Source organism: Ahaetulla prasina, chromosome 1 (genome assembly GCF_028640845.1).
Source record: "Ahaetulla prasina isolate Xishuangbanna chromosome 1, ASM2864084v1, whole genome shotgun sequence".
In the NCBI taxonomy this organism is placed as follows: Eukaryota; Metazoa; Chordata; class Lepidosauria; order Squamata; family Colubridae; genus Ahaetulla; species Ahaetulla prasina.
Window position 1 is genome coordinate 329,833,677 of NC_080539.1, and position 26,400 is coordinate 329,860,076.

Below are 26,400 nucleotides of genomic sequence, written 5' to 3' on the forward strand. Positions count from 1 at the left end.
CAAGTATAATTCCCTAAAGGCATGAAAACAATCTCCCCTCTCTTCAACTAGTTATCCTTGAAAGCAGTGGTGTATTAACCATTAAGCAGACTAAGCACGTGCTTAGGGCACCAGACCTAAAGGAGGCACCACAAAGTTGAGAAAGAAAAAACAACAACAATGATTTGTAAAAAAAAAAAAGAATCTTGGGGAACTGAGGTTTGTCAGTGTTTAGGGCACCAGTGAGCCTTAATCTGCCACTGCTTGAAAGTAAGATATCTCTGGGAAGACTCCATTGTGGGTCATTGGTAGCAATTTAAAATAAAGATTGGGTTGCTGGAGATATTTAGAGTCTAACGTGGAATTATGTGGTTTATCTTTTTTTTTCATTGTGTGTGAGTTTTTCCCCATTGTTATGAAAGTTAATTATTAAAGGCATCTTTGGTTTAGAAAATTAAAAACAACTCAGCAATTTTTTGACCCAGAAAAGACTGGTTTCTCTACCTTCTCTTTTCTTTTTCCAACGTGGAATTATTCTGCCTTTCCCATTTGTCCAGATTTGGCTAGAATTCATGATGCTGCCTTTACAACAGCCCTGTAAGATAAGGGGGTAGGACCATTCCATCAGATCCAGCAGGAGAGGTATGTTAGGGATATTGTCTAGTAAGGAATATCATTTGTTGAAACCAGTGGTGAAATTTATTTATTTTTACTATTGGTTCTTAGGGCGTGGCTTGGTGGGTGTGGCATAGCTTGGTAGGCGTGGCAGGGGAAGGATACTGCAAAACCTCTATTCCTACCCCACTCTGGGGCCAGCCAGAAGTGGCATTTGCCAGTTCTCCGAACTACTCAATATTTCCACTACCGGTTTTCTGAACTATTCAAAATTTCTGCTACCGGTTCTCCAGAACCTGTCAGAACTTGCTGGATTTCATCCCTGGATGAAACCCAAGAAGAGTCCGTGTCCTGCTCTTGCACCCCTTCTTTGAAACATCATTCACTCAGAACTTAGATTGGTTTCTATCCTTTTGGGCTTAAGAAGGACCTGAAAACATGGCTGTGCCATGGTGCTTGAGGTCTGAGGATAGTGGTCAGACATGATTATATTAAATGGGACTGATTGCTTGTATTTGACTGCTAACTCTGCTTATGTTTTGTGTTTAATAGTGGTTTTAACAGAGTCATATGATGTTTTTATTTATATTTGTATTGTACTCACTATGGTTTTTAATCACTGTGAGGTTCTCAGAACCACATTTCGCTATTAATAAAAGAATAGTGTTGGAAGGAACTTTGGAGGTCTTTTAGTCCAACCCCCTGCTCAAGCAGGAGACCCTATACCAGTGGTTCCCAACCTTTTCTTGTTTGAGGCACAACCTTTTCTTGTTTGAGGCACCCTTGGAAAGCCTTTCAAAAGTTCCCGGCACCCTTATAAGGAAATAGATATTTAAAATCTCCGTAGCTCAAAAGTTCCCGGCACCCTCAAAAGATCTCACGGCACCCCTTAGTGCCGCGGCACACTGGTTGGGAACCACTGCCCTATACCAATGACGGCTAATCTTTTTGGCATCAAGTGCCGAAACTGGAGTACGTGTGCATGCACCAGAGCACCAGAACCTGGAAGAGAGCAGCTGGCCAGTGCGCAGGCACGCAATGGAACCCAGAAGAGCAGCTGGCGATGGTGCGTGTGCCCACAGAGAGGGTTCTGTGTGCCACCTCTGGCACTCGTGCTATAGATTCACCATCACGGCCCTATACCATTCCAGAAAAGTGACTGTCCAGTCTCTTCTTAAAAGCCTCTAGTAATGGAGCATCCACTTTTGAAGGCAAGCTGTTCCATTAGTTAATTGTTCTCACTGTCAGGAAATTTCTCCTTGATTAGTTTCCACCCATTGCTTCTTGTCCTGCCTTCAGGTGCTTTGGAGAATAGCTTGACTCCCTCTTCTTTGTGGCAGCCCTGAGATATTGGAACACTGCTATCATGTCTCCCCTAGTCCTTCTTTTCATTAGTTGTACCCAAATCCTGCAACCACTCTCCATATGTTTTAGCCTCCATGTGAGACGGGTGGCTATACAAATTTAATAAATAAGTTCTACATTCATATAGTTCATGTAGTTTTCAGAAGATTGAAAGCTGCAACTAAAAAAGAAATCCATCCCTTCCTTTCGTTGTCCTTTCCCCTTTCCATTTCCTAAAACTCTTAACGTTGTAAGTTGAGTGGCTCTGACTGATTTTAAAATAGTTGAGTGTTTCTTCCCTCTTACTTTTCCGGGGAATGTAATCATAGAGGCTTCTAAAGTGCTGAAGATAAACACCTTTGTAAATAAAACAAAAGGGCATTTACATCAGAAACAAACAAAAAAAGAATATATTACACAACCCAGCTGAATAAATACAAAAAACCAAAGCTGAAAACAAAACATTGAACCCGGAGCTCAAAAGTATCAACGCTTTAGCAAATTTCCCCCACTTCTTCTCGTGCTTTGATCTGACCAAGGTAGGATTCGGATAAAATAATGAACTTTTCCCTAAAATTTCCTACTTTTTCCTCTGGGCCTGTTCCTGTCCCTTTAAGAGGCGTGGGTGGCAGAAGGAATGGGAGGCTGTGACTTTCAGTCTTTGAGTAACAGCTGGGAAGGCCAATAGCATTGATTTCCTGTGGGCACTGGAGGCACTCTGGGGAACTGAGGGGGGCGGGGCTGAAACTGGATGATTCCTGAGTCCAGGTGAGTGTATTGAAAGGGGGGGGGCAGAGAAAGAGAGAGAGAGAGAAATGCCATAAGAACATCAGAATTAATGCAGAGCTTGGGTGGAGGTGCCAAGCGACACTAGCAGCTGCTTAGATTTTGCAAACTGAAGACCGGTCCTGTTTTCCTCCCCCCCACCACTCCTTCCAGTTTTAAACTTTCAGGTCATTTCAGGGTGGGGTGGGGGGGCTAACTTTCTATGCATTTTGGAGACAGGCAGAGAAGGGGGAAATTGCATTAGGCTGGCATTAGGCACGCATAATTTTAACTTTTCCCTCCTTTGAGTTATCAGGTTAAAATCTGACCCCAGGAGGTGGGGTGGGGGGGGACAAAAGTGTGTGGATTGTTATTTATAGCAGCCCGTGTTAGTTCCTCTCTGTTTTGCCCCCCCCCCGCTTCCTTTTTTTTTAAAAAAAATTCATACTAATGTTCCTTCCTTTTTCTTTTCTTTGGCGTGAGAGCCTGCCTTTTCTCCCTCCCCATTACATTGATTGTTAAGACAAACAAGGACAAGCGTTGTGTGGTGCGGTGTAGCTGGTTGGAGCGAACAAAAAGTGGTTGGTGTAGCTAGTCCCTGCAAAGCTCAGTTTCCCCACGGTTGATAAAGAGATTCTTACGTTGTTTTGGCAAAACAAAAAACAAAAATCAGTCGGATAGCACCTTTTCTGACTGGCAAATCGTATTAAAAGCTATCCTCTGTTGTGAGCCGCAGCTCACTTCTTCAGACGTAGTAGTAGGTCATGAAAGCCAATATTTTTTTAATAAAAGGTGCGAGTTGGACAAGGTGCTACCAAACTTCTAATTTTCTTTTCTCCCATCCCCCTAACATGGCTGTCCTACAGTCTACAACAGGGGTCTCCAATCTTGGCAACTTTAAGACTTGTGGACTTCAACTCCCAGAATCCCTCAGCCGGCTTTGCTTTGCTGGCTGAGGGATTCTGGGAGTTGAAGTCCACAAGTCTTATGCCAAGGTTGGAAACCCCTGGTCTATAACAAGAAACACTCTGGGGCTTTCGGGCTGCAGCAAGTTAATACTCGTAGCCCACGACTTACAACCACAATGGAGTCCCAAATTTCTGTTGCTAAGCAAGACAGGTGTTAAGTGGGAGTTTTGCCCTCTTGCGGCTTTTCTTGCCACAGGTGTTAAGGGGACCACTGTAGTTGCTAAAGTTAGTAACACTTAAGCGTTAAATGAATCAGGCTTCCCCATTAACTTTGCTTGTCAGAAAGTTGCAAAAGGTGATCACACGTGGCCCCAGGACACTGCAACTATCATGAATATGAGCCAGTTGTTGGCATCTGAATTTTATTCAAGTGACCATGGGGAGGCTGTAATGACTGTAAGAGTGAAAAACGGTCATAAGTCACTTTTTTCAGTGCTCCTGCAACTTTGAATGGTCACTAAACAAGTGGTTGTAAGTCAAGAACTACCTGTATTGGTATTACAGATTTTGATTTCAATAAGACTTTTCAATGCTGAATTTGTAGCCCTTCAGATTATTTCGCTGCTGTGTGGCCTCTGACATGAGTCCCACTTCCTGTGCGGATTTAAAGCTAGCTAGTGCAACCTGGTTTGTAGATTTTTGGAACTTTTTCCTGTTGGAAGAAATATTCATCTGGGTTCAGTTCCAAGTGGGGACAAAGACACTGGAAACATGGAGACTGCTTGGAAAGATGGTTTAATGGTGGTCAGGATCACATGGCTTGAGTTTCTGAACAGAAAAGGGATGAGATCCTGTGCGCTCCCTGGCTTTATACTTTTTCTGAGCTTTGAACTTTCTGGGGCACAGGAAGAGTATCCTGATTGGTTGTCAGACTCCCAGGGGGTGGGGGTCTTAACTAGCCTTGCTGGCTGATGTAATCTTCCCAGGTGTCATGTGGTGAGTTTCAGTTGATAGATGGGTCCTTTTTTTTTTATTTCTTTTTGTCACAACAGTATACACAAATATTGTCATAAATAAAATAACAATCTTAAAGAAATATATATATATATATATATATATATATATATATTTGTTTTCTGAGGTTTTCACGGGTGTTTGTATATAGGTCTTTGGTTGTTCGGGTTTTCTCCCGTGTAAAATTGGAAGTGTCTTGGCGACGTTTCGACGAAGTCTCATTCGTCATCTTCAGGCTTCAGCTTCGTGCTTCTGGGAGCAATGTGTGATCGCAGCTATTTCTTCCTTTTAACTGCTAGTGGGGGTTTGAACTGATTGGGTGGGAGCTTGGCTGTGCTCTGATTGGCTGGGGGTTTTTCTGTGCTCTGATTGGCTGGGGGTGTGTCCTGTGTTGGTGGGGGCTTGGTTGTGCTCAGTCTAATCTGTGCTGCAGGGGGATTTGAGCTGGTGAGCTGCACTGCTGCTGTTTGGCTTCGTGTTCGTGGTCGTGCTACATCTTCGTAGTGGGTGTCAGTCTGCTGCATGTATGGATTGGAGGGGTTTGAAGTGGCTAATGTTGCAGCTGCGGTCTGGCTTCTGGTCCTTGGTCGTGCTTCCTGATCAGTGTGGGTTTGGGTGTGCTTTCTGGGTGGATGTGTGGTGGTGACATCCTGTGTGGACCTCGTGAGTGTGGGTCTGGTGTCATTCCTCGTGTTAGGGACACGTTTGTCAATAAGGGCAGGTTTCCAAATGGCTGGTAGGCGGGAGGTATCATCTCGTTTGTTCATGCTGTGTGGGCGTTTTTCTATCTCGATGGCTTCTCTGATTATTCTGTTGTTAAAGTGTTCAGTTTTGGCGATAGTTCTGGTCTTTTTAAAGTCAATATCGTGTCCTGTGACTTTAAAGTGTTGGACCAGGGAAGAAGTTGGTTCCTCTTTTTTGAATGAGTTCGTCGAAACGTCGCCAAGACACTTCCAATTTTACACGGGAGAAAACCCGAACAACCAAAGACCTATATATATATATATATATATATATATATATATATATATATATATAAAAGTAAAAAAATATGCATCAACTATATTAATTTGATATAATGAAGGGAACAATAGGACAGGAACGGTAGGCACTTTTGTGCTCTTATGCACGCCCCTTATAGTCCTCTTAGGAATGGGGTTAGGTCAATAATAGACAGCTTTTGGTTGAAGATTTTGGGATTTTGAGTAGAGACTATGGAGTCAGGTAATGAGTTCCAAGCATTAACAACTCTGTTACAGAAGCCATATTTTCTGCAATCAAGTTTGAAGCGGTTGACATTAAGCTTGAATCTATTTTTTGCTCTTGTAATATTGCGATTGAAGCTGAAGTAGTCTTTTACAGGAAGGATATTGCAGTAGATGATTTTGTGTGTTAAACACAGATCATGTCGAAGTCGACGGAGTTGTAAGTTTTCAAGTCCCAGGATTTCAAGCCTGGTGGTATAAGGTATTTTGTTGTTTTCGGAGGAGCGAAGAACTCTTCTAGTAAAATATTTCTGGACTCTTTCTATTGTATTTATGTCAGAGATGTGGTATGGGTTCCAGACGGATGAGCTGTATTCAAGAATAGGTCTGGCAAATGTTTTGTATGCTCTAGTTAGTAGTGTAGAGTTTTTGGAAAAGAAGCTGCGTAAAATTATTAAAAAATTATTAAATTATTAAAAAATATTAAAAAAATTATTATGTTGCATATGATGGCTCATTGACAAAGGTGGGGAGAATGAATTTCTGCCTCTGGCCCATTGACAAAGGTGGGGGGAGGCAGGAAGCTGCAGGGAGCTGCTTTGTCCTTAAAACATGTTTCTCCATTTCTCATCCAGGGAAATATAATATTCTGCCCTTTTTAATATTTTCTATAATATTTCATTCTTCTAGGAGTGGGGTGGGTGCTAACTATCTATATTCCTAAGACTTGAGGAGGCTTGGATTCATGAGCATTTACTTTCCGGTCAACCTGCATCTGGATCTAGCTCTTACTCCATTGTGTGCTTTGTGTAATACATAAGTATGAATATAGTATTTTTTTAAAAATAGGATCATATCAAATGACAAGATAAAATGTAACTGAGCCAGTGAGAGTATGTAAAATGCTAATTCGTACAATACAAGGCGAGTTAGTGAAATTGGTCTCTTTGTTTAAAAACTTACAACTACAGTCCCAGAAGTGCAGAGACCACAAATTGTAATTCTTAATGTGAAACGTCTATGGAAATTCTTAATTATCCAGGTCACGGTTGTCCTGAGGGTGCTTTTCCAAAAGGCAGCTGGATTTTCTTGTTTTGTTTTTCTTTTTAAAAACATTTTGCTTCTCATCCAAGAAGCTTCTTCAGTTTTAACTTAATGTGAAAGAAGGGAAGAATTATTATATAGATGTGCGGGGTGGGGGGGGGAAGTGATTATATTCATTCTTTTTAATACTTCTGTGTTGATTAACTTTACATGCAGTGGATTTCATAGTCAAGGACCTGTTGGGATAAATCTGGCTGTTGTCCAAACAATTTGTCTGCTATTTATCTGCCATCCTTCATAACCCTTGACCACAATGAGGAACTAAGTTCCAACACATATGAAGGCCAACAAGATAGGGAAAGGAGAAGGAACACATTGATTAGATGAGGCCATTTTGTGAGTTTCTCCGTAGCAGAAAATTGGATTTAACTGAATGATTTTCTTGACTGATTTTCAGTGGTGATGCTGTCCATACACACACACACACACACACACACACACACACACACACACACACACACATATATATATATATGTAGGTCTTTGGTTGTTCGGGTTTTCTCCCGTGTAAAATTGGAAATGTCTTGGCAACGTTTCGACGAAGTCTCATTCGTCATCTTCAGGCTTCAGCTTCGTGCTTCTGGGAGCAAACTGAGCAAACTTTGCTCCCAGAAGCACGGCTGAAGCCTGAAGATGACGAATGAGACTTCAACGCTACAAGACATTTCCAATTTACACGGGAGAAAACCCGAACAACCAAAGACCTACATACAAACACCCGTGAAAACCTCAGAAAACAAATATATATATATATATATATATATATATATGTGTGTGTGTGTGTGTGTGTGTGTGTGTGTGTGTGTGTGTGTGTGTGTGTAATTTTTATTTATTTATTTATTTGTTTGCTTGTCACAACAATATATATAAGCATAAGCATGAAAAAACTATACGATATATAAGCATATATATAAGCATAAATATGTAATAACTATAAGAAATTGGATACAATCAAAGGGAACATTAGGACAGGACTGGTAGGCACGTTGGTGGTCTTATGCACGCCCCTTACAGACCTCTGTTGGAAGAAATATACATCTGGGTTCAGTTCCAAGTGGGGACAAAGACACTGGAAACATGGAAGATGCTTGGAAAGATGGTTTAATGGTGGCCAGGATCACATGGCTTGAGTTCCTGAACAGAAAAGGGATGAGATCCTGTGCGCTCCCTGGCTTTATGCTTTTTCTGAGCTTTGAACTTTCTGGGGCACAGGAAGAGTATCCTGATTGATTGTCAGACTCCCAGGGGGTGGGGGTCTTAACTAGCCTTGCTGGCTGATGTAATATTCCCAGGTGCCATGTGGTGAGTGTCAGTTGCTAGATGGGTCCTATTATGTTGCAGATGATGGCCCATTGACAAAGGTGGGGAGAATGAGTTTCTACCTCTGACCCATTGACAAAGGTGGGGGGAGTGAGTTTCTGTCTCTGACCCATTGACAAAAGGGGGAGTCAGGAAGCTGCTTTGTCTTTAAAACATGTGTCTCCATTTCTCATCCAGCGAAATATATTCTGCCTTTTAAATGTTTTCTAAAATGTTTCATTCTTCTAGGAGGGGGTGGGTGCTAACTTCCTACACCTCTTAGGAATGGGGTGAGGTCAATAGTAGATAGTCTTTGGTTAAAGGGGCGTGCATAAGCGCACAAACGTGCCTACCGTTCCTGTCCTATTGTTTTTTTCGTTTCTTCTTCCTATATATATATATATGCTTATACCTCCTAATTTTTACTCATATATATGTTTATATACTATATAATCTTTTATATGATGTTGTGACAAAATAAATAAATAAATAAAATAAAAATAAAGCTTTGGGGATTTTGGGAAGAGACCACAGAGTCTGGTAGTGCATTCCAGGCATTAACAACTCTTGTTACTGAAGTCATATTTTCTGCAATCAAGATTGGAGCGGTTCACATTAAGCTTAAATCTATTGTCTGCTCGTGTATCGTTGTGATTGAAGCTGAAGTAGTCAATTAAAATATATATATATATATATATATATGTAGGTCTTTGGTTATTCGAGTTTTCTCCCGTGTAAAATTGGAAGTGTCTTGGCGACGTTTCGACAAAGTCTCATTCGTCATCTTCAGGCTGGTGTTTACCCACGAAACACCAGCGAAAACCTCAGAAAACATATATATATATATTAATGTGATAGTTTTTTTTTTGTTTTTTTGTTTTAATTTATATCCCGCCCTTCTCCGAAGACTCAGGGTGGCTTACAATGTGTTAAGCAATAAGTTTCCACCGGAGATGGGTTTCAGCAGGTTCTGACCAATTCTGGAGAACCGGTAGCAGAAATTTTGAGCAGTTTGGAGAACCAATAATAAAAATTCTGACTGGCTCCGCCCTCATCTATTCTCTGCCTCCCAAGTCCCAACTGATGGGGAGGAAATGGGGATTTTGCAGTAACCTTCCCCTGGATTGGCAAGGGAATGGAGATTTTACAGTATCCATCTCCTGCCACGCCACCAAGCCACACCCACCAAGCCATGCCACACACCCCCAAGCCACATCCATAGAACCGGTGGTAAAAAATTTTGAAACCCACCACTGGTTTCCACTGCTTTTGTTGGTCCCCAAAGAGTCCTTAAAATCAGGGGACATTCTTCTGCCTTTCAAAATTATTTTGCAAGTTGCTAGTCCACATGATACCACAGCTGATTCATGTGCTGGGTTAAAATGTTTGTCCTTTCTTGGAAGATGATGCTCATCACAAATGAAAGGCAACTTACCGTCTTACTTGGGTTTCCCCCCCCCTTCCTTTACTTAGAAAAAATGCAGGACCTGTCGGGCAGGTTTTATTCTGTTCTTGAGCAATTAGCTCTGTTGCTTCTCCTATTAATTATGTCTCACAACTTGCTGAACGGGAATGAGCCAGTAATAAATTGTATTAATAAAGCCAACCATTAGATGTTAAAATGCCCTTCTATAAAACCAATAGGTCTGTAATGTTTGTCCATTTGTCCTTATTGTGTATTTGGGGTTTAAACAGGATGGTTTTATAGAGCTGTAACAGGTGCCAAGGAGTCCCTAGTCTTTTTCTGTCACCTGTTATTTGGAATTTAGAAACCTCCCGTCTCCAGATTGTCAAAACCAAAGTATTTTGTGGCTATTGATACATCTCTCCTTTGTTCTTTAAGCCACATAGTTACTGTAACATGACTGAGTCTTGCAGCAGGGAGTTCCATAAGCTTAATGACATGTTGTGGGAACACTTCCTGTTGTTTGCAACTTGAATCCTGTCGACACTGGAGTTTTCATGGCCGAGGAGATGGAGCAGTAGCTTGGAGGATTTCTCACTGGGGTGAGCTGGAAGGAATCTCTTTATTTGTGTCTGATTTCAAAGGAATAGATATATGTGTCTCAGGGTGGAGTTGTTGAGGATGATAAGTCTCATCCCGGGGAATTTATTTAGTAGCCTTGTAACCTGCCTTTCATACAGGAGCTCAAGGCGGCATACATTTTATGCTCCCTCCTACTTTTCCCCATGGGACGCGGTGGCTCAGGGGCTAGGACGTTGAGCTTGTCGGTCGAAAGGTCGGCAGTTCGGCGGTTCGAATCCCTAGTGCTGCCGGGTAATGGGGTGAGCTCCCATGACTTGTCCCAGCTTCTGCCAACCTGGCAGTTTCCAAAGCACTTAAAAATGCAAGTAGAAAAAATAGGGACCACCTTGGTGGGAAGGTAACAGCGTTCCGTGCGCCTTTGGCGTTGAGTCATGCCGGCCACATGGCCACGGAGACGTCTTCGGACAGCGCTGGCTCTTCAGCTTTGAAACGGAGATGAGCACCACCCCCTAGAGTCGGCAACGACTAGCACGTATGTGCGAGGGGAACCTTTACCTTTACTTACTTTTCCCCACAACGACCCTGTGAAGTAGATTCGGGTGAGTTAATAAGTGGGCCAAAATCACCTGAGTAGTTTCAGTGCCTGAACTGGGGGGGGGGGTGGATTTCAATGTAGTCCTCCCCAACACAGCACCTTAACTATTAGAAGCAGCATTGGGCAATATATGAAAAATTAAATTATGTTAAATTAATATGATAAACTGAAACACTTCTTTTATGGGAATCTCGGTTTGTTGGTGCTGGAAACCCTGCTTTGTGTTGGCTAGAAATAGAATAGAATAGAATAGATTTTTTTTTTTTATTAGCCAAGTGGTGATTGGGAAGACAAGGAATTTGTCTTGGTGCATATGCTCTCAGTGTACATAAAAGAAAAGATACCTTCATCAAGGTACAACACTTAAAACACTTAATGATAGTCATAGGGTACAAATAATCTTCATCAAGGTACAACACTTACAACACTTAATGATAGTCATAGGGTACAAATATGCAGTCGGGAAACAATATCAATATAAATCATAAGGATTGCCAGCAACAAAGTTACAGTCATACAGTCATAAGTGGAAAGAGATTGGTGATGGGAACCAATCCTTATGATTTATATTGATATATTGACCATCAATTGTGTTGTAAATGTTGTACCTTGATGAACGTATCTTTTCTTTTATGTACACTGAGAGCATATGCACCAAGACAAATTCCTTGTGTGTCCAATCACACTTGGCCAATAAAAAATTCTATTCTATTCTATTCTATTCTATTCTATTCTATTCTATTCTATTCTATTCTATTCTATTCTATTCTATTCTATTCTATTCTAAAGTTTTTCAGATATTCCCTAAAAAAAGGTGACCAGCTCAGTATTTCAGTCTGAAATGATAATGTTGGTATTTCAGCACCTTTATCACAGAGAGGGACTTCTCAGGGTGCCGTCCGCCAAGCAATGTCGGCTGGCGGCCCCCAGGGGAAGGTCCTTCTCTGTGGGGGCTCCCACACTCTGGAACGAGCTTCCCTCGGGTTTACGCCTAATACCTGACCTTCGGACATTCCGTCGTGAACTGAAGACACATCTTTTTATTCGCGCAGGGCTGTCTTGAATTGAATTTTATCAAATTTTTAAAATTCTTATTAATTAATTTTAAATGGGGTTTTTAGCTCACTGTATATTTTAATTTTCAGGCCAATTTTAAAATAAGTTTTTTAATTGCATTTTAAATTGTATATTGTACTGTTTGTTTTATTTTTGCCTGTACACCGCCCTGAGTCCTTCGGGAGAAGGGCAGTATAGAAATCAAATAAATAAATAAATAAATAAATAAATAAATAAAAATCTACTTGCCCAAATAAAGTTTGAGTTCCTTTAATTCATATATATATATATATGTATGTATGTATGTATGTATGTATGTATGTATGTATGTAAAGTATTAATTCTGTACAGGTTTAACAAGCAAGCTTCACTAGATTCATCTATGGTTGTTTTTGAGTAGATACCTAGGACCATATTATAAGCTCACTGTTTTTGTTTGATATTCCCACATTTCAGTTCACCTGCCTTTGCTTATTGACCAGGGTTTTTCAAACTTTTAAGATGTGTAGACCAACTCCCAGAATTCATGCTGGCTGGGTAATTCTGGGAGTTGAAGTCCACATATCTTAATATTGCCAAGATTGAAAAACACTGAGATCCCATTGCAATGATATAGAATTGTATATAAAATTCATATAAAAGAATGTAAAATTTACACAGTAGGTACATGTGTACACATACGAAACACTGAAATATAAGCCAAGTAAACATTTTTGTCAAATCTCTGTTTGGGTCATGGAATCTTTTGTGGTTTTCTGGGCTTTCATCATTCATTCTGTCTTATTTGGTATTTAGAATGGATGAAATGTGTGCAAAACACTTGGTCAAAAACACCCCATAAAAACTAACTGGTAACAGATTTGGAGTTCAGAGGAGTTGCTGAGGTCACTGTAATTTCAACTCCCTCTGGATAATTGTAGGATGTTTATTTTTCCCTAGAGTGATGAGGGAGAAAGCAGAGAAAATATATTGTATTAGTACCGCTTCTGCAGCAGTAAACATGTTGTTTCTGTTGTTAGTAATTTCAATATCTCTAACTATTGAAGTCTGAAACCAGGATTGATTTTAATCATTTTTTTGGATATACCAGCAGTTATCAAATTGTTCAGATTTTAAGAAATGTTTGCCTTGAAGCTCAATCTCTGCTACATTTTCTACATCAGTTTTAAAGCTGTGAATTGCCTGCTTTCTTTTCTTTCCTTTCCTTTCCTTTCCTTTCCTTTCCTTTCCTTTCCTTTCCTTTCCTTTCCTTTCCTTTCCTTTCCTTTCCCTTCCTTCCTCCCTCCTTCCCTTCCTCCTTCTCTTTCCCCTCCCTTCCCTTCCCTTCCCTTTCCTCCTTGCCCTCCCCTCCCCTCCCTTTCCTCCTTCCCTTCCCCTCCCCTCCTTCCTCCCTCCCTCCCTCCCTCCCACCTATATTAGAATTTGATAACCATAAAGTTGTAAAAAGGATATTCAAACCAGAAGTGAGACCCTAGCACACAGGGCTATTATTTAAGCATTACCTCCCATTGTCCTCTCTTTTGTGACAGCTTTCAGATTGCAACTGTTTTGGTTTGTGTTCTTATCATTAGTTAATATAGAACCACACTTACTGATTTATGCAGAAATACAGTAATATATTAGAATTAGAATTTTTATTGGCCAAGTGTGATTGGACACACAAGGAATTTGTCTTGGTGCATATGCTCTCAGTGTACATAAAAGAAAAGATACGTTCATCAAGGTACAACATTTACAACACAATTGATGGTCAATATATCAATATAAATCATAAGGATTGCCAGCAACAAGTTATAGTCATACAGTCATAAGTGGAAAGAGATTGGTGATGGGAACTATGAAACGATTAATAGTAGTGCAGATTCAGTAAATAGTTTGACAGTGTTGATGGAATTATTTGTTTAGCAGAGTGATGGCCTATTATATTATTATATAACATATTATACAATATGTTATGCTGTTGCTGCTGCGCTCTTTGTCCACAAGATAGAGAATTCAGTTTGTTACCTCATATAGGGGCCAAATAGCACATCGGAAAGATACTTGTAATGGAATTTGGGTCATGGCAGGGATGGGTAGCTTGTCAAAGGAGTTTCTTAGCTTGTGGAACTCCAGGTCACAAGATGTGGCAAATAATTGTTGGTTGATACAATTTGTAATAGTCACCTTGAGGTAGAATGGGCGGCCTATAAATGTAATTAATTAATTAATAAGGATGAGTGAATTTCACGGAACTGGAGATACTGTAAATGCATTGTTAGCAATTAACCATAATGGCTAAATGAATACTTTAGATCAGGGGTCCCCAACCTTGGTCCCTTTAAGACTTGTGGACTTCAACTCCCAGAGTCCCTCAGCCAGCAAAGCTGGCTGAGGAACTCTGGGAGTTGAAGCCCACAAGTCTTAAAGGGACCAAGGTTGGGGACCCCTGTTTTAGATTCTGTATCATTCTGTCTGCTGGAGAAAACTGTGTGCGAAGGTGCTTTTTCCTTATCTCTGGGGGACAGGCAAGTTTTTGGGTAGCTGATCACATTTTATGAAATTCCTCTCTATCTGAGGGTTGCCAGATGCGCACACAAAATTTTCAGTTGCAAAGTGAATGGTTTTTTTTCCTTTTCATTCCATATCTTTAGCTAGTTTAATTGCTGTACTTTCCTGAGTGATTTTTCACCCTTTTGTATTAATGTTTTAATTAATAACATTAATATTCTTAAATCTTCTCATCATCGAATTTTCATTGTTCTCATTAAATAAACATATTTTTTTTTGTTAGTTGTTTTCTTGGGTGCTTCTTTTTTGTGGGGTGGGGTGGGGGAAAGGAAGAAAAAATATTTTATATAATAAATTTTTCCTGCAGTGTAGATTCCCTGAAAGGTGAAAGAGGATGTTGAGCTGACAATCTAGTAGAGCTGTTCTTCATTCAGGGTGCTTCTAGAAAATTCCTGGACTTTGCGGCATATGTTTTGAACCGCTATTGGCATTTGTATTTTATTTCTTTCATAAATAAATAAATAAAGGAAGGATTGATAGAAGAGGATACTCGTAGCTCAGGATCGAACCGTGGGGTCCTTGGTGCTCTCTGAGCTTGGTGGTTTTCTTGCAGACGTTTCACTACCTGTTGTGTTTCGTCCAATCTCACCTCAGCCGGGGTCTTCTTATCTGCTTCCGAACACGGAGGAATGTTCTAGTATGCCTCCCGGCCCCAGCCCTGGCTCCATGCCCAGACAGGCTGAAGAGGAAGAAATACCTCCAGCCCCCAGCTCTGGCTCCATGCTCAGGCAAACGGAGCAACTAGACCCCTCCCCCTCCTCCACAGCATGTGAGCCTGAGGAAGGTCAATTGCCAACAGCTGCCGACTGGAGTGACCCTCGCGTCAGAAGACTTGATAGGCGGAGGCAACAGAAGGAAGGGAGGGACAGGCCTGGATAAGTGCTGAGTCATGGAGCCACACCCCATGGCCTATATAAAGGATCTGCTTTCTGGCATTCTCTGAGTCAGGCAAAGTCTAAACATATCTTGCTGAAGTCACTTTCTGGTCTCCTGCCTGCCCTGAGGACTTTGCTAGGACTTTGGCAGAGCTGCAGAGGCACACCTGATTCGGATTTCCCTGACCCGGCCGTCAGCGGAGGAGTGGGACACGACACTACCAAACTAGGTAAACACCGTCAGCGCACTGATGATGTCACCTAGTTCGGTAATGAAATGTCTGCAAGAAAACCACCAAGCTCAAGAGTACCAAGGATCCCACAAGGGAGGGAATTATCCATGTACGCTAGGAATGGGAGGTGGATTTCCTGGAACTGGAGCAAAGAATTAAAAAAACCCAGGCTGTTCTCTTGACTTCTTTCTCTGCCTCACCTTCTTCTTCTTGCAGCTCAGCTGATCAGTAGTGAGCCGGCACCATGGCTTCCGGAGGGGAAGACCTGGATGACTGGGCGGGCACCAGTCTGGTCGACCTGACCTCATCTGAACTAGCAGCCACCCAGACTTCTATGATTGACAACGGGGAAGATTTTGAGGTCTTGGATAGCACAGATGATGGGGATTTAAGTGGTCTTCCCCCACTGGAGGATGTCCCAACCAGCTCTGCCAGAAAGGACAACCAAGAAACCAAAGTGGAACATCCAGCTGAGGACGAGTCAGAGGCGAGCCAGGAATGGCTTGATGTTTTAGGTGGGACCATAGCTTTTGTCTGTCTCTCTGCTGCTCTTCTATGTTTCCCGGGTCCTTTTCTAGGTGGTGGGAAAGAACCGTCCCTGCATTTATGGCCCGTCTTTATTCACACGCACAGCCCTGCATCATCTGGCATGTACAGGTAGACTTACAACCACAATGGAGCCTGCACATCGCAGTCGTAAGTCATGACAGTCTTAAATTGGCTCACCCGTGTTAGACCAACGCCGCAGTCGTTAAGCAAGCCAATGCTTCACTGTGGGCCGTTTCTGCTGAAAATCAGAAGTAAATGTCTCTTTTCAGCAAAAACCGTTGTAAAACATGGTCATGTGATGATGGGATGCTATGTTTTCATAGGTTTTCATGGGTATAGGTATGTAGGTCTTGGCGTATTCAGGTCTTTTCCCGTGTAAGGTTGAAAGTATCTAGGCGACATTTCGACGAGGTCCCACTCTTCATCTTCAGGCTGGTGCTTTCGGCTTCGTGCTTTGTGTGAGCACAAGCATGAAGCCGAAAGCACCAGCCTGAAGATGACGACCTCATCAGCGTCGCCTAGATACTTCAACCTACATGGAAAAAGACCAATCATAAGACCTACCAATATATATATATATATATATATTTGTTTTGTGAGATTTTTGCGGGTGTTTGTATGTAGGTCTTTGGTTATTCGGGTTTTCTCCCACGTAAAATTGGAAGTGTCTTGGCGACGTTTCGACAGTCCCATTTGTCATCATGAGGCTAGGTGTTTACAGCTTCGTGCTTCTAGGAGAAATGTGTGGTCGCAGCTGTTTTTTCCTTTTAACTGCTAGTGGGTGTTTGAACTGATTGGTAGGGAGCTTGGCTGTGTTCTGATTGGGTGGAGGTGTGTTCTGATTGGTAATCAATTGGTAACCAAGACACTTCCAATTTTATGCGAGAGAAAACCCAAATAACCGAAGACATACACACACACACACACACACACACACACACACACACACAGAGTAGTCATGTGACTTCAGGGGACCACCATTGGAACTTCGGAGCCATCTTGTAAGTACCCTCAGGGAGGTCCATTCTCTCTTTGGACAGTTGTTAAGGGGCTGGTGTTGTGACCCAGGCCCAAGTAGGTAGTAGTAAACTCAAGTCAGTTCAAAAACAAACAAACTTTATTAGAACAGCTGAGAATTTAACTCATTCTCAGCATTGCCCCAACTAAATCAAAGCAAATTCCTCATAACACAATTCTTCAGTCTTATGACCAACATTGGTCTAATTAGGCTTTTCTTGGCAAAAGTTCAAAAGCAGAAGATGCCGACAAGAAATAACTGCAGCAAGATAAAGCTATCAATATTGTTTTTCTGCAAAGAACCCAAACGCCGTTGCTGGTTTTTTAAGCCTTATGGGAGGAGCCAATCATCTCTTGGCCCTACTCCCGAGTCGTCCTCTTTGCTTTAGCTGCTCTTGCCTTCTGACAGCTCTTCTCATGCGTGCATTAGGAACAGGCTCCTCCTGTTCCTCTGCCTCACTACTGTCAGCCTCTGGAGGCTCCGGAGTCTGCACATCACTCCCAGATGGCCCTGGCCCCATCTCTGCCTCCAATGCAGAGCCCTCATCCGGGCCTTCTCCAGCCTCCATGTTCTTCGTCAGCCTCATCACTGTCCAACTCGGTTGCCAGCTCCGCAGGCTGCTGGTGGACCACAACAGCTGGTTGTAAATTGAGGACTACCTATATTGTATGTTCCTTGGGACAGATACCTCAAGATTTGTATCAAACATCTTCCTTGCGGATGTGATGGGATTCAGAATTCTCAGACCAGGGACCGTGGGACTTAGAGTCTTTATTAAGGATGTCTTTCTGTTCTACATATTTGTAATCCTTAACTTACAACCATTCGTTTAGTGAACGTTCAACAACAGCACTCAAAAACGTGACTGACAACTGCTCCTTGCATTTATGACCATCACAGCATCTCCACAATCATGCGGATCAAAATTTGGGAATTTTGCACTTAGGATGGTTGCAGCGTTTTGTGGTCATGTGATTGCTTATTTTCCACTTTCCCAGCTGGCTTCTGACAAGCAAAGTCAATGGAGAAAGCTGGATCCACTTAACAACCACGTGGGTCATTTCACTGTAGTGATTCGCTTAAGCAACCCTGGCAAAAAAAGATTGTAAAATTGGGCTCACAACTCACTTAGCAACCGAAATTCTGGTCTCAGTTCGGGTTGTAAGTCAAGAACGACCTGTACCTCTAAGTTGGGGATTCTAACAAGTTACTCTTCTTCTCTCAATCCAATCTCCAGGGAATGGTTTACTGAAGAAGAAAGTCATCTTACCAGGCCAAGGTCAGGAGAGCAGGCCAGTCAAAGGCCAGGATGTGACTATCCGGTATAAAGCAACGCTGGAGGATGGGACAGTGGTGGAGGAGGACCCCAGACTCACCTTCACGCTGGGGGATTGTGATGGCATCCAGGTGCATGTCTGTCTTGGTCTGTCATTGTTGTGACCGGCAATAGGCACTCCCACCGTCCCTCTAACCGAGGGGAAAAAATGGGGACAAGAAACTTATTTCCATGTGGATTAGATATTTAAAGGGGGTCAGCAGTTAAACACGCTTAGCTTGTCCACTGCAAAGCGGATAGCCCAGGTTCGAGACCTGAGTGCTGTGCAGTAGGGTGAGTTCCTTGCCCCAGCTGCTGCCCACCTAGCAGTTAGGAAGCAAATGTGAGTAGATAAATAGGTAGCACTTTGGTGGGAAGGTAACAGCATTTTGTGTGCCTTGGTGTACAGTTATGCTGGCCACAAGACCACAGAAAGGGTCTTCAGACAACTGAATTTAGCTGATCAACTTAGCTGACTCCCTCGGCTAAGAAATGGAGATAAGCACCGCCCTCTAGAATTGGACACGGCACAGAAAATCTTTACCTTTAGATATTTAAAGGCAAGCTAGAGAGAATGGCAAGTTGGAATCACTTTTCTTAATATTTGTTTGGAAAAGTTACCATCATCCACACTTTTAGTATATAGCCTTAGTACAAGGACTGTAGCTCAATCCTTAGGGATTCTGCACAGATTCCTTTTGAGAAGAAATCGGTAGCTGGTGTCCTGAATTATTATTATAAACAGCAAATAAACAGGAACCAAGGGAAAACATCTAACTGGATGATAGATACCGTAAGCACCAAGTCTTTCGCTCAGTGTTTCCCAACCTTAACACATTTGAGATGTGTGGACTTCAACTCCCAGAATTCCCCAGTCAGCCATGCTGGCAGGGGAATTCTGGGAGTTGGAGTCCACACATCTCAAATGTGTTAAGGTTGAGGAACACTGTTCTAATGAGGTTTCTGAATGACCATTTGTCTTCTCTGAACAACCTCCTTACTCCCCAAATAATTTCCCTTTTTCTTCCCCCTTCCTCTTCACAGGCCCTGGATCTCTGTGTGCAGCTGATGGACATGGGGGAGACAGCGCTCATCACTTCAGATGGGAAATATTGCTTCGGCCCACAGGGGAGGTACATGAGGAAGTGGGCAGAAGGCTGGGTTGTTGGCAAGAATGCTACCTGTAGGGAGTGTATATTTGGAGGAAGCTCTGCTACCTGTAGGGAGTGTATATTTGGAGGAAGCCTCTCTGAATTTCCAGCTGGTGGACAGAAAATCCAGAAAGAGTTGATGTTTTTTGTCAGCTAAAGTTGGGCTAGGTGGATGCCTTGCGCTGTTTTCTAAAGAGGATTAAATAGATCTTTTTCGTGGACCACCAGTGATCCACGGACCACCAGTTGGTGACCGCTGTACTGCAGTGTTTCTCAACCTTTACAACTTTAAGATTCGTGGACTTCCAACTCCCAGAATAGGCTGGGGAATTCTGGGAGTTGAAGTTCACACGCGTTGCAAAGGTTGAGAAACGCTGGTTTATTTTAGGTTGAAAAAGGTTGCCTTAATATTTAGTGAACTTAGGGCTCAATGAAAAGGACTATTCTTGGCAACTGAAAACGTTGCATTGATTGAACCTTGGATCTGATGTGATCTGAATGCATCTGTTGATCTCTTCCGAGCAGGATTCCCGACATTCCTCCCAATGCTTCCTTAACTCTCGAGGTGGAGTTGTTGACAGCCCAGGATGCTCCCGATTTGGAACTCCTCAGCGGGGAAGAGAAAATCTCACTGGCTAACCGGAAGAGAGAATGCGGCAATTTCCATTACCAGCGAGCAAATTACGTTCTGGCCGCCAATTCTTATGAGATTGCTCTCAAGGTCATCAACTCTAATACTAAAGGTACCTGATTTCCCCCCCTCCTCGCCCCCCCCCCCGGGAAGCCTGGCTTCTACCCAGAGCCCCCCTAGGAGAGCAATTTGTTTTGTACCAAAGTGCTGCTTAGAACTAGCAACTTAATCCTTATTTTTAAAAAATGCCTCTTGAATTTTATAATATAAAGCAGGTGCTAATATATAGATTCAGGTAGTCCTTGACCTACGACCACAATTGAGGCCAACATTTCTGTTGTTAAGTGAGACATTTGTTAAGTGCATTTTGCCCCATTTTACAACCTTTCTTGCCACAGTTGTTAAGTGAATCACTGCAGTTGTTAAGTTAGTAACAGAACTGTTCAGTGAATCGGAGTCCTGAATCTCAGCCTTTTCCCAGTCCTGACTCTGTTTCATGTCTCTCCCTGCAGTGGATTTCAGTGAGGAAGAAGAGGCAGAGCTGATGGAAGTGAAGATAAAATGTCTGAATAATTTAGCAGCGTCCCATCTTAAGCTGGACCATTTTGAGGCCGCCCTGCGATCCTGCAATCAAGTGTTGGAGCAGCAGCCAGATAACATCAAGGCTCTGTTCCGAAAGGGAAAGGTAACTTGGGCTTTGGGGCCAAGGGTTTGTCAATGAACTCAAGGTCTGAAGATGATTGGCTGATGGAACTGCCCGTCAAAGGACGGCAGCACTTGGCACCTCCTCCCAGGTTATATTCTAGTTCAGGCGATCCTTGACTTAATGACTGTAATGGAACCCAGAATTATAATTGTTAAGTCATTGCAGTCGTTAAGTGGGTCACCATGTGGCCGCATGCGATTTCAGGACCTTTTTTTTTTGTAGTGGTTGTTAAATGAACTCAGTAGTCATTAAGCAAATCCATTTTTTGCGTGGGTGTCTTTTGCCGGAAACTTGAAATAACTGCTGGAAATTGGCAAAAAACATTACTAATTGTGGTCACATCATCACAGGAAGCTGCAAACAGCTATAAAGGTGAGCCAGTTGCCAAGCACCCAAAATACGATCACATAATCGTGTGTGTGTGTGTGTGTCCGTCCATTGTAAGTTGGGTCATAAGTAGCTTTTGGGGGGTGGTTTCTGTTGTAACTTTGAATGGTTGCTATCATATAGATGTAGGCAGAGGCTTTCAAAAGACCTGCGTTAAACCGAGATTGCCCAGCATTTTTCTCTTGTCTGCTAACCTAGGTTCTGGCTCAGCAAGGGGAATACAGTGGGGCTATCCCAATCTTAAAGGCCGCTTTGAAGCTGGAACCATCAAATAAGGTAAGCCTTGGAACGCTGCCAAAGAGCTAATTTCCAGGCGCAGGACAAGGCCAAACTTGGCACAGAGTCACAAACAAAAGTTTCAAATCTTGAATCAGCCAGATGAACTAATTGCTTCCATTTGCTTCTCTTTTATGTCTTATGGGAGGGGCCAATTATCTCCAAGCCTTACTCCCAAGTCGACCCTGTTTCCTTAATTGTTTGTATCTCCTGGCAGTTCTGCGCATGCGCATACTGGGAACAGGCTTACGCTGTTCTTCTGCCTTGCTGATGTAAGACTCCGGAGGCAGCAAAGAACTACCCAATGGCCTTGGCCCCCTCTCTGCCTCCAACTCAGAGCCATCGCCAGAGCCTTCCCCAGACTCAAGGACTGGCCCACGTTCCTCCCCAATCTCCTCACTGTCCGAATCTGCTGCCAGCTCTGCTGGCCGTTGGCGGGCCACAACAATCTGTGAACAGTTGGAATGGGCATGAAAAATGTCAGAACTAAACTTCCCCACCCCCCACCCCTATTGGGAAGGCAGTAGTGAAAATCTGGCTTCTCCTGTTCTAAGGCTGGCTAGGCAGAGCAGACCACAAGGAATATTACAGCCTGCCAAGATGTTTTTTCTGGAATTGTGTTGGTCAGCTTTGCAGCAGACAGCTTGGTTTAGTGTTTAAGACACCAGACTAGAAACCAGGAGACTGTGAGTTCGAGTTCTACCTTGGGCATGAGAAGCTGGCTGGTTGACTTGGGGCCGGTCTCTCTTTCTTAGCCCGACCCACCATCACAGGGTTGCGGTTGTGAGGAAAATAGGACGAGGAAGGAGTATTAGCTAGGTCAGTGATGGCTAGCCTTTTTGCCATCGTGTGCCAGGAGGGAGTGCCGGGGGGGGGGTGTCGCATATGCGTGTGCCCACACCCATAATTCTATGTGCCCTGCCCCCACGCATCACGCATGCACACGCGACCACCCCTCCTCCAACTCCTGGCACACGATGGCCTGATAGGCCCATTTTTTTCTCTCACCTGGCTCCAGAGCTTTTCTAGGAGTCTGGGGAGGGCGAAAACAGCCTTCCCCACCACTCCCTGGAGGCCCTCCGGAGGCCAGAAATGGCCCATTTGCCAGCTTCTGGTGGGACTTTGCATGCCCATACGCGTGCCATAGGTTCGCCATCATGGAGCTAGGTTTACCGCCTTGAGTTGTTTATAAAGATGGTAAAGGCGAGACATAAATTAAATAAATAAATAAATAACCCCGGAACCCTGATGTAGAAGTGTTCTTCTCGTCTTCTTAATGGTACCCCCACCCATGCCATATTTTTTGCCATCGGCCTCCAGACCATTCACACCGAGCTCTCGAAACTGGCCAAGAAGCACGCTGACCAAAAGAGCATCGAGGCAGAGATGTACCGCAAGATGCTGGGGAACCCTGGGTCCAGCAGCCCCCCAGCGAAGTGCAAAGATAAATCCTCCTGGGTAAGTGGCCAGAAAGAAGTATTCACTGAGCCAGAGAGGTAGGGAGAAGAAGGGAAAGGGATTGGAAATCCTGTGTACTAACAGTTGTAGGACGAGCATAGAGTGGGAATTTCTGCAGCTCCCTTGTGTCTTTCACCCTTAGAACCGACGCAGCGGCCTATAAAAATTGCCACTTGCTTTCCGTGCTCATTCTAAGATCTTGCTTTCTACCTTCAAAGGCTAAACAGGTTATGGCCTGTTTGTCTAAGGCAGTGATTCTCAACATTTTCTTCATCACCGACCACTTTTTTAAAATACCTTTTGTGGCCACGGACCCCCAGGACTTAAATCATAACATTTTTCAAGCCTTTGAATTTGAACCACCCCCTAAGATGACATGTGGACCACCCCCTATGATGACATCACAAACCCCAGGGGTTGGTGGACCACAGGTTGAGAACCATTGGTCTAAGGCCATGTTTTTCAAACTTGGCAACTTGAAGAGATGTGGATGTCAACTCCCAGCAGAGCTGGCTGAGGAATTCTGGGAATTGAAGTCCATATCTCTGCGACTTGCCATGTTTGAAAAAAATGGGGTGGATTAGGCGAAAATCAGAAAAATATCCCAATGCACGCAGGGGTGGGCTGCTGGGGGTTCGCAGTGGTTCGGGAGAACCTCTAGCTAAGATTCTTTATAGTTCAGAGAACCCTCAAATCTGGCTGGCCCTGCCCACCCCGCCCGTCCCAGGAGTCCCCACGTGGCCCGTTTTGGATGCAGGTAAATGCAGGGTGTGCATGGAGGCTAGGGGAGGTGAAAAATGGGCATACCGGAAGATCGGGGAGGCTGGAAAGGGGCCTGTTTCTGGCCTCCAGAGCCTGGGGAGGACATTTTTGCCCTCCCAGGGGTTCGAGAAAAGCCTCCGGAGCCCGGGAAGGGCAAAAATGCACCACCACCCCCGCCATGATGCAGGAGGCCGACTAGGCCACGCCCACCCAGCAACCGGGCAGAGAACCCCTTGCTAAAATTTTTGAAACCCATCCCTGCATGCTTGCCTCTGGGAGAGGTCGTGGGGTGGAATATTTCCCACTCCTCCATTGTAAAATCTCCCCATTTCCAAGGCCTGGGACCCAGAGTGGAACTCTTATTGAGGAGTCAGAAAGTATTTCCGGAATTTTTCTCAATGTGCTTACAAGAGTTGCTTGGCAGCCAACATATTCCAAACATGACCTGCCTCAGTGTTGGAGGAATAAAATGAGAGAAGGTGGTGTTGGAAAAAAACCAAATTTGCAAGTTGGAGCTCTGGAGCAGAAAAATAGGACAAAAAACATGAGGAGATTATGTAAAACAGAAGTCCCCAGCTTGGCGGCCCAGCAGTGGGAGGGGATGGTTCCCTGCGAGTGGTAGGTGGGCGCGCGTGAGGGTGTACAGCTCCATTTGTGTGAATGGTGGGCTTGCGCAGCCCGGTTCCGAATGGGCCACAGCCTGGGTAGTGGGCCACGGTCCTGGGGTTGGGGACCCCTGATGTAAAAGGTGATTTTTAGTTATCTTGATTTAGTTCATCAGTAACTGGGGTTAAACTAGTGGTGGGATTCAGCCAGTTCGCACCACTTCGGGAGAACCAGTTGTTAACTTTCTGAGCAGGTTGGCAAACTGGTTGTTGGAAGAAATCATTAGGGCAGAGAACCGGTTGTTAAATTACTTGAATCCCACCACTGGGTTAAACGTGCTTGGGATAAACACAGCTCCATCATCTGAAGAAAAATTAAAAATAAAGAAAATATAAAAATAATAAAAACAAAAGACAAACTCAAAGGGCAGACTTAACAGACCGCTGAATCTTTTTCTCCCATTTGTGTTCTACGTTTCTCTGAGTTACTCAGGATATGCCAGTTCCTGAGTCATTTGTCTTACGAATTTTGGCAGTCACTTTTATTTATATTTGTTTCCCCTTTTTTTCTCCTTCCCAGACAATTCCATGGAAGTGGCTGTTTGGTGCCACTGCTGTAGCGCTGGGGGGCGTAGCCCTGTCGGTCATCATAGCAGCCAGAAACTAAAGCCAACCTGCAATTGATGACTTTTGTGGAACCAGGCTTGGAGATTTGGCCCTTCCTTCCTCCCAGCTCCTGCCCCTCTTCCGCCACCTGGCCCTCTCAAGGACTGGCATACGACTTTGCACCGGTGTTCCCCCGCCCTCTGGATTGTAGGTTGACTGAATGGGGTGGGCACAGCAGACTTGGCTTTCCTGCCCAGAAAGATTTCCCAGCCTCCGGAGTTGATCAGAACATCCGCGAACCCTTTTCGCAGGAGATACCCGGGATGGCAAGAGAGATCTTTGCACCATCTGGAGCTGCAGAAGTGAGAAGAAACCCAAAGGGTATATTTTGCAGGAGAGGGCAGGAAAACGGGCCTCGGCTGGATGCTACCATTCACTTCTTTCTTTCTTTCTCTCTCTCTCTTTCTTTCTCTCTCTCTCTCTGTTTTTCTCGCACGTGTGGGTTTTCTTCTCCTTGCACTGTAGGTGGCCCCGCAAAGGATCTGTCAAAACAAAGGAAGGATGTTGTTGGGGTCCGCCTGGCAGGGGGAAAAAACCAAGGACTGCAAAAAAAACAAAAAAAAGTTGCATTGGCTTTAGAACAGACTTACGAGGAGCAGCTTAGAAACTGTTTATTCCTGGCCTTAGGCCGGGTATAAAGAGGTCAGGACTGTGAAGGTGCTCCTTTAGTGCTCAGGATTGGTTTGGGTGGTGGTAAGAGGGATTTTGGCTTGTTCAACTGCCTTCCGTCAAAGCTTCCTTGAAGAACCCCAGGGGTTCTCTAGATTTCATTCTGGTTTGTTCAGCTCTTCCCAGTTATTGAAAACACGCCGGCAGGGAACGGGGTTTGGGTAAAAAATTATGTGGACTTATTTTCTTTTAGTCGTCTTCGGGAAACCAAAATCAGGAGCCAAGGAACCTCTCTCTCTTTGCTCAAAATCTGCTTTCAAACTTTACTGGTGGCTTTTTCCCCTGACTGTCTCCTTTTTAAGCCACCCAACTATTAAGTTAGCAGCACCCAACGCCATTCAAACCCGGTCCTGCTTTCTCTTTGGTACAGTTTTTCACACACTCTCTCTCTCTACATTTTAAACTGTGAACAGCTGCGACATCCTCATGTTCTAATAAAGCAACATCTCTCAGCAGATTTTCCTAGCCATTCCTTTATTCTTAGGGCCGCGGAATCGTTACTTGTTCACTTATTGTCTTCATTGAACTTTGGAAAGTCACAGAACCGTAAAGCTTGAGAATCTCAAAGTAATGGAACATGAACAGGGAAATGTATAGGGAGGAAGGAACAGCTTTTGGTATATTCCTTCCTCAATTTAGCACTCCTCTCCCCATTTAGGCAGGCAATGACCACTCCCA

At 43.7% G+C, this 26,400-nt stretch overlaps 1 protein-coding gene across 2 annotated transcripts in view; it reads left to right on the plus strand.

Annotated features, from left to right (window-relative positions):
- Positions 1-26,179, plus strand: part of FKBP8 (FKBP prolyl isomerase 8) — a 28,406-nt gene extending 2,227 nt beyond the window's left edge. The window contains exons 1-9 of one of the 2 annotated variants that reach the window (XM_058162526.1): positions 10,094-10,240; positions 15,746-16,044; positions 18,334-18,503; positions 19,456-19,544; positions 20,088-20,305; positions 20,706-20,878; positions 21,485-21,562; positions 22,883-23,020; positions 24,968-26,179. In XM_058162526.1, coding sequence (XP_058018509.1) covers positions 15,774-16,044; positions 18,334-18,503; positions 19,456-19,544; positions 20,088-20,305; positions 20,706-20,878; positions 21,485-21,562; positions 22,883-23,020; positions 24,968-25,054 — 1,224 coding nt within the window. In that variant the 5' untranslated portion in view covers positions 10,094-10,240; positions 15,746-15,773 and the 3' untranslated portion in view covers positions 25,055-26,179. Of the gene's footprint in view, positions 1-10,093; positions 10,241-15,745; positions 16,045-18,333; positions 18,504-19,455; positions 19,545-20,087; positions 20,306-20,705; positions 20,879-21,484; positions 21,563-22,882; positions 23,021-24,967 lie in introns of those variants that run through there. The other variant, XM_058162524.1, reaches the window with a different exon arrangement.
- Positions 26,180-26,400: the final 221 nt, after the last annotated feature.